The sequence below is a fragment of the Saprolegnia diclina genome (genome assembly GCF_000281045.1).
Source record: "Saprolegnia diclina VS20 unplaced genomic scaffold supercont1.1, whole genome shotgun sequence".
Lineage (NCBI taxonomy): Eukaryota > Oomycota > Saprolegniomycetes > Saprolegniales > Saprolegniaceae > Saprolegnia > Saprolegnia diclina.
In genome coordinates, this window is record NW_008246068.1 from 1466466 (window position 1) to 1473747 (window position 7282).

A 7282-nucleotide genomic window follows, 5' to 3' on the forward strand; every position below is an offset into this window, starting at 1 on the left:
ACTGTACTGCATATTGCCGACTGATTGATTACGAACTTTGCAAGTACTGTGTGAGTTAGCGCCTTCTGAATCAGTTTTACCAGTTGAAGCATGACGCTATATCGGTATTAAAATCATCGAAAGCACGCGTGGAGGCAGACAGATGATAGGCTTCGCCGACATCAGCCTCGTCCCCTCTGCACAACTACCTCACGTGGCAATTGCGGCAGCGACGCCGATCGACTGGTACACGTCCACGAATACTGCCATGCAAAGCTGTCCCCGTTTCTTGTGCAATCGATGACGACGTCGTATAACGAGGAGCTTCCAATCTAATGCACTTCGTCCTCGACCGATTTTTCAATGTGTAGGATAACGTCGCACAGGATGTTTGCGTATTACTTGTTACGTCAGTACGTTCGTTGAGTTTGCTTCGTCTGCGCGTCGTCATGACGGCGACGATAGCTGGCGACGAATCCACAACAGAGGTGCGTCCTTCGATCGTTGACCTGCACATAGGGTATATCTTTGGCCTGCACAGAAGGTAAGCTTTGTCCATCTGCTTTTGACACATCGACACAAGATTGGGCCAGCGCTCTCTGGCGTCATCGCGGCCGTCGTTTACGGAGTGCTGAGAGAGATCATGCAGCTGATCATACTTGCTGCGAGTCGTGAACATCCAAATCTGTCGCCAGTCCATCCGTCTTGTTCGTTTAGCACCGCATGATAACCTCATGCAGCGCTGTCACGTGGTCGCGTTCCATCGAACGCTCCACGTGGTGGCGTTCGAATGCGTTTTACGGCAAACCTCTCGTCGTAGGGTGATAGATGACGAAAGGCTCGACACCGCTTCGATCGGTGTAATGCCCAGAGTGGTGGCATGCTACTCTTGCCGCGCCGAGGCCGTCCCGCGGGCTGCGAGATGGCGACGAAGGATCGTTGTTGTCTGTTGTGAGCGCTTCTTGTACCGCGTTGCAGCTGCGGGTTGGCGCCATGTTGCATCGGTGGCTACAAATAGCACAGAACCAGATCTTTTGGCAGCAGCCGGTGGCGTGACCACTTGCCATCCATCTTGGCTGCGCTTATACACGCCGACTCCATTCGACAGCGCCTCAGTTGGCTTCTTCCATCCCACACAGCAGCATGATGGACATGGCGTACGTCGGGGGTGCGCAGCGCGTGGACAAAATCTTTGGCGAGCAGGCACAGTCGCTCCGCCCCAAGCCGCTGCGGCCCTCCACCGAGGCGCGTCTGGTCGAGCTCATGGAGAAGCGATCGTCCGACTTTGTCAAGCTCATGCTCGATGGGCCATCGACCCTCCGATTTGTGCGCGAGAAGCGGGGCGTGGCACTCCTCGAAGGACACAACCACAAGAAGCAGTACATGGTCAAGGCGACGACGACGGTGCAGGGCTCTGTCGAGGACATTCTTCTCTCGTTTCAGATGAACAACACGTGGGACTTCGACACGACGATGCACAAGTTCTTCGACTTGTACGCGAACAAGGGCGCGACGCTCTCGACGGTCGCGTCGCAGCCCATCGCGGTGCACTGGATGTCGCTCAACACGGACAAGATCGAGTCCCGCGACTTTGTGTTTGCTTCGCACGCGCGCTTTTACGAGCACACGGACGCCGGCCTCTGCCTCCTCCCGTTCACGTCCCGCTCGGACGCGACGTCCGGGTCGCTCGTCTGGGAGTCGGTGGACCTCGCCAAGGAAATTCCGCTCCTGCGCCAGACAACGACGGGCTGCACCCGCTACTACTTTCGCCACGCTGGATTTTACGTCGAAACGACGAGCGAAGACGATACATGCCGCGTGTCCTTTGCCCTCTCGTTGGACAACGACGCGGGCTCCGTCGGCGGCTCCAAGTGGATGCACAACCTCGCGCTGAGTCTCGAGAACCTCGCGCGCGCGCTGCGGCGCATCGAGCTCGTCCCGAAAGAGAAATGGCACCACCGCGAACACTGCACGCTGTGCAAAAAATCGTTCCGCGCGTTCCGCCGGCGCCACCACTGCCGGCTTTGCGGCGAGTCCATTTGCGGAGACTGCTCCAAGACGATGCAACTGGACACGCCGGTAATCGACCACGGCCAGCGCGTCGAGCTCACGAGTCTCCGGAGCTGTCTCCGGTGTTTCGACACATGTGGCAGCTCGTCGTCCGACCGCCGGTCCCGGTCGAGCACAGCGTCGTTCGAGTATACACGCAGCTTTGACGAGCCGCGGACACATCAAAGCACTTCGTCCTCGGCGAACCTCACCAAGAGCTTCGCTTCGTCCAGCGGCAGCTTTGACGAGTCGGTCAAGCCGCGTCGTCAGCGACTGCCATCTTCGTCGCAGGCGTCGGTTGTCTCGGCAAGTGAGATCTCGGCGCTGGACGAGCTCCTCGGCACGTCGCTGCGGTCCGTCGACTCGTCTGCACGTTTATTGCAGACAAAAGGATCATTTGTAAACCTGCATCCAGTCAACACACCGACGCCGCCTGTCGCGGAGACTGACCGCGAGAGTCTCAACAGCCTTGACGATCGGTCATCGTCTGGCTCGGAGGTTTACGTGCTCGACGACGAAAACGGGTTCGACGTTAGCGCCGGTGGGCGCAGCGCCAAGCGACCGGCGTCACCGTCATCTGCTGGCGACGTACCCGTGCAGCCCCAGCCCGAGCCGCTGGGCTTCGTGGTCTTTGACGGCACCAAGAAGCAGCCGTCCGAGCCGGCCCTTGTCTCCGATATGATCAAGCTCCAGATGTAGTCGTATCCCTCACTGTTTCCATCGATGGCAGTACCACCGGTGAAGCAGCAACGACCGGTATTAGAGTAATTAAACTGTCGTCGTATGAAGGCAAATCATGTCCTCACTCCTCGCCGAGTAACGCTTGCTGGAGAGCGCGTCGCCGAAATCAACGAGAATCGGGTCTTCCGATAGGTGCTTCTCGAGCTGGCGTGCGACGGCGCCGCGGCTCGAGAGGCTTGGGAATGTGTCGTCCGGCGCGAGGGGCGAGACGCTCAAATCGATTTGCGAGAAGCGGAGACGGTCGTCGTCTTCGTCGTGACTTTGCGACGTTGTCATAAGGAGCTCTTCCAGCAAGTCGTCTTCAATGAGCTTGATCCGAGGTTTGATGCTCGGTGGTGACGCACGTCGCCGCATGCGCTCTGCGCGATCCAGGGGTTTGTACCCGACGCTGCTATCGCCGCCCATCTCGGCAATCGGTTGACAAGGACGCCGGCTGGGCGTCGCGGCGTGCAGTGGCGTGCCGCACTCCGAGTCAGAAAAGTCAAAGTACGAGCTGCTACCGCGCTGAAGACGGCTGCTTGACGCTGACGAAGACAGTGGCGCCATGTTGATGCTCCAGACGCGCCGCCGGGAGGATGGCGTCGGGTCGGACACGGCCATGTCCATGGGTGCGCTGTGGCTGCGCCCAGTGCCCCGGTGCACGAGGGTGTGGCTCTCGAACGCGCAGCGGGTGCAACTGCGCACGGTTGCGTGCCGCACGACGTCGCCGTTGGCCAGCATTGGGTAGTCGAGGTCCATGGCGCACGAGCACGTGCCACAGACCGCGTGGCCGCAGAGGCGGCAGTGATGCCGCCGCCGAAAGAGGCGGAACGTGACAGCGCATTGGGCACAAGCGCGCGAGTGCGCCCACTCTTCCCGGGGTATGAGCTGGATGGTGCCACGACGGGCGACTCGGCTGAGCTCGGTCGTTGCGCCCGACACAAGACCCTGCAGCCATCGCTCGACACTGTTCGTGGTTGTATTGCCTGCGAGCGAGAGAACCATGGTGACACGCACGACGTTTTCGTTGAATCCACGATCGCTGACCGTTGACTCGACATAGACACCAGACGAGCGGAGGTCGAGACGAGGTGTCGGGTGGCGCGACGGCACTGGCTCAAGCGACCGCAGGATCGTCGTCGACTCCCACACGTGGCTGCCTGCCACGACGGCGGGCGAGAATGTCGGTGTCGCCAAGAGCTCCATGGCGTCGGTTGCGTCTGGCTCGTAGTACTGCGTATGGGACGTGAACACCGCATCGCACTCGGCCATGTCGCCCATGTTTTGGCCACCGAGAAGTGCCAGCCAGTGCACGTGCACACCGTCGCTGTCTTCCACGGGCTTGGCAGCGGCGTGCAGCGTCATGCCGTCTGCAAAGGCCTTTCCAAACAGCATGCGCATGGTTTTGGCCAATGCCGGCGTCGAGTCAACGGCCAGCGCCGCGAGCACGTCCTGGACCGTCCCAGGCACCAGCGTCACGGCCTTGGCGACGTAGCGTCCGTGAACGCGGCCCTCGAAGAGCTGCACGCGCCGGTCATCGCCGAGGTACGTGAACGCACTCGTAATCTTGGGCGACGTGCAGAACGCGACAAAGGTGGCGCTGGATTCCCGCGCGGCCGTCACGAGGCGAGTGCGCACCGTGGGATCCATCGGCGCCTTCTCGAGCAGCTGCAGGCGATGGGCAAACGCAGCATTGCGCGCCGATGTGGCCATGGCCGACGTCTTGGGTCGCCGCTTGAAAAAGTCCTACCAGAGCGACATGGTTCACATGACAGCAGCACACATCGTGGACGTACTACCATCGCCGCCTTCCTTTCGAAATGACCTTGGTGCACGCAGCCGAGACGCCTCGCGCAGTAACGCTGGTGTCGAGTCCCGCGGACGGGCCACCACGTGGCACCGGCGAACCCAGCTGCCGCGCCGCATTGCGAGACGGCGCACTTCCGTGTCAAGATTGGTTAGATAAGACATGCTTGTTAAAAACGGCCAACTTCGAAAACATGCCCTTTGTGACGCCAGCTGAAAAAAGCCACGGGTGAATCGGCATCTACCACGACCTTCAAGTGCGTTCGCACTTCCGCGCCCCACTTCCTCGTCCCGCAGGTCGTAGCAAAAGCGAGCCTGATATGTTGGCAATGTATTAAATAAGATGCGGGAAATAATTTCTCACGTGTGATGCTATCACAACCAAGGGTGACCAACGCGGTACCAAAGCTGGCTCTGGGCCCGACGACGACGCATCGCCCAGACGTCACGCCGCAGAGCTATAATTGCACGCGGGACACTACCATTGCTATGCATGGACGGTGCATCGCGATGCGATGAGATGCACAATGGCGTATCCGTTTCAGATGAATGGAGAAGCATGCCAATGGCTAGCTCGATTCTCAACCGGCATTCGAGTTATCAGCAGAGTTGCTGCAGATCGAACGGCATAGCAACACAATTCGAGTGTTGATAGTCTTAAGACAATACGTACTGTTCTAATAGCAGTACACGCCAACATGTATGAAGTACGCCGTCTACGGGACATTGTTGACCTGGTCCGCTGTCTTTACAACACCTACCATTGAGGTGGGCGGCCACCCACGCGCGATCGATGTCTGGGCAACGGGAGCCAAGGGAGCCAACGAGAAGGGGTATTGAAAACGCAGAGATTATGAAGGGTGCTTTGTAGCGCTATACGAACTATGTGTACGTACCGGTACTAGCACGATGAGTCGACCGTTGTGGTCTATCCAAGCTCGTCTCGTTGGTCATCAAGCAATATTTAGGAGTGATTCTTATTGGCTCGTTGACATCGTACTTCACGTGTACTATTCGATAAAGTTCGACCCACCATCACTCTTTCCGCGCTTGAAGTTGAAGCAACAGCCAAATTGGGGTGGAAGACTCAGGAGAGCTGCAGCAGACATTAATGGCTGCCAAGCCAATGCAAAGTCGATTGACGTGTCTCTACAACCCAGACCTATGTATTTGTTGGAACTTTAAATTGGTGCATCATCGTTTTAACGAGCGAGAGATCGGGGCTTCTGCAGCAATCCAACTTTGTGCGATTGCGCCTCGTGGTGGACTACCGGGTATCCAATGTCTGTGCACCCACATGGTCTACGATGTCGGCGGTCGTTTTTCTCGCACTCGTCTCACTCTGCGTCATAGCAATTCGAGGCAGCTGCAGCGAGTCAGCCCGGCAAGCTCATGGTAATAATAGCTCCGTCGCTCGGGACACAATAATATGGCGCGCCTTTGCGATAGCTCCCGCTGGCTGTCTCGGTTGGGTACGAAGACAATGGTCCACGATGCAAGCCGTGCACCAACGCTGCGCTTACTTGAAGTAGTACCACGTCAAGACCTGCTCACTTCAACGCGGCTTTGTCGAGCTTCTTCCGCGAATCGATTGGCGTTTCTGGTCTGGTTCGTTGCTTGGCGCGCGAAATATTGATACCGTCGCTTGGTCGTTCACAGGTGCACGTACCCATCACCATACTACGCCTCGCGATCAACCTCGCAGACGTCTTCGCGAAGTCGTCGAGGATATCTTTCCACGCAATTGCCTCTGTTCGCGCGCAGCTGGTCGACCTAATTTTGCATTCCCAGTTTCCCACCAAGAGTATGACCCACTTTGAGCCAATCACAGGCAACGTCTGACGTTCATTGCGGCGACCACGTTCATTAGGGCCCATGGCCCCATGCCCCATGATTGGGCCCTCGTCTCGATCAAGCCATTCGCTTGGGTAGCGCGACGCACCACCGCAAGCGACGACGACGCGTGCCGTTGTGCTATTTCCTGCGACCCAGAGACGTCTTGAACCAGTCCCGCGGGTTTGCACTTTCTAAAAGTTGCGTGTTCGCCGCGACCACCTGGCCGTCGTATGACGTTCAGTATACTTGACGTACCACGGCCGTTCGTTGAAGCTGCTTTTTGGCTGATTACGGAGGTTCATTGCTCATCACTCCATCTGCAGCACAAAGGATGCTCGTATCAGCGCAAGTGACTTCGACGCAGACTTGGAGCTTCCAGGACCTGCGCGGCCAGGTTGACGCCAAAGACTCGGACGACCACAAGCTTTTCAAGCGCGCCGTGCGACGGCTCTCAAAGGACCCCGTCCGCCTCGATGAAGAGCTCGTTCTGGGCGCAGAACGCCGCGGGCAGGACCTCTTGGCTGCCAACACGACGCATATTGACACAACGCTTGTGCACACGCACGAAGCGCACGGCATCAAGATTTACGAGCGCCGGACCAACGACGCGGTGCTGCTGCACGGCGCAACGTCCGTCTCGGGGTCGGTCGACAGCATCATGGACCTCTTTGACTTGGGCACGACGGACGCGTTCGAGGCCACGATGCGTCAAGTGCTACCCGGCCTTTTCTACGAAGGAGCTACGATTGGCGTCGGCGGCGCCACAAACGTCCACTGGATGTCGCTCTACGGTGAGCAGACGTCGGACGCGGTCCGGCACGACATGGTGTTTCTGTCGTGCGCCACGCGCTACGAGACGCTGCGAGGCGCCGCCGTTCCGACGAGCGACGTC

At 58.6% G+C, this 7282-nt stretch overlaps 3 protein-coding genes across 3 annotated transcripts in view; 2 read left to right on the forward strand and 1 right to left on the reverse strand.

The window, feature by feature from the left end:
* Nucleotides 1-997: 997 nt before the first annotated feature.
* SDRG_00490 (hypothetical protein) lies at nucleotides 998-2833 on the forward strand. The gene has a single exon (XM_008605968.1). The coding sequence runs from the start codon at nucleotides 1123-1125 to the stop codon at nucleotides 2725-2727; it is 1605 nt and encodes a 534-aa protein (XP_008604190.1). The 5' UTR covers nucleotides 998-1122; the 3' UTR covers nucleotides 2728-2833.
* Nucleotides 2797-4550, reverse strand: SDRG_00491 (hypothetical protein; the record flags this gene model as incomplete). The annotated part of the gene is made up of 2 exons (XM_008605969.1): nucleotides 2797-4494; nucleotides 4548-4550. The coding sequence occupies 2 exons, from the start codon at nucleotides 4548-4550 to the stop codon at nucleotides 2797-2799; spliced, it is 1701 nt and encodes a 566-aa protein (XP_008604191.1).
* A 2171-nt stretch (nucleotides 4551-6721) lies between these two features.
* Nucleotides 6722-7282, forward strand: part of SDRG_00492 (hypothetical protein) — a gene marked incomplete at both ends in the record, with an annotated part of 1653 nt that continues 1092 nt past the window's right edge. The window contains one exon of the mRNA XM_008605970.1: nucleotides 6722-7279. Coding sequence (XP_008604192.1) covers nucleotides 6722-7279 — 558 coding nt within the window. The remainder of the gene's footprint in view (nucleotides 7280-7282) is intronic.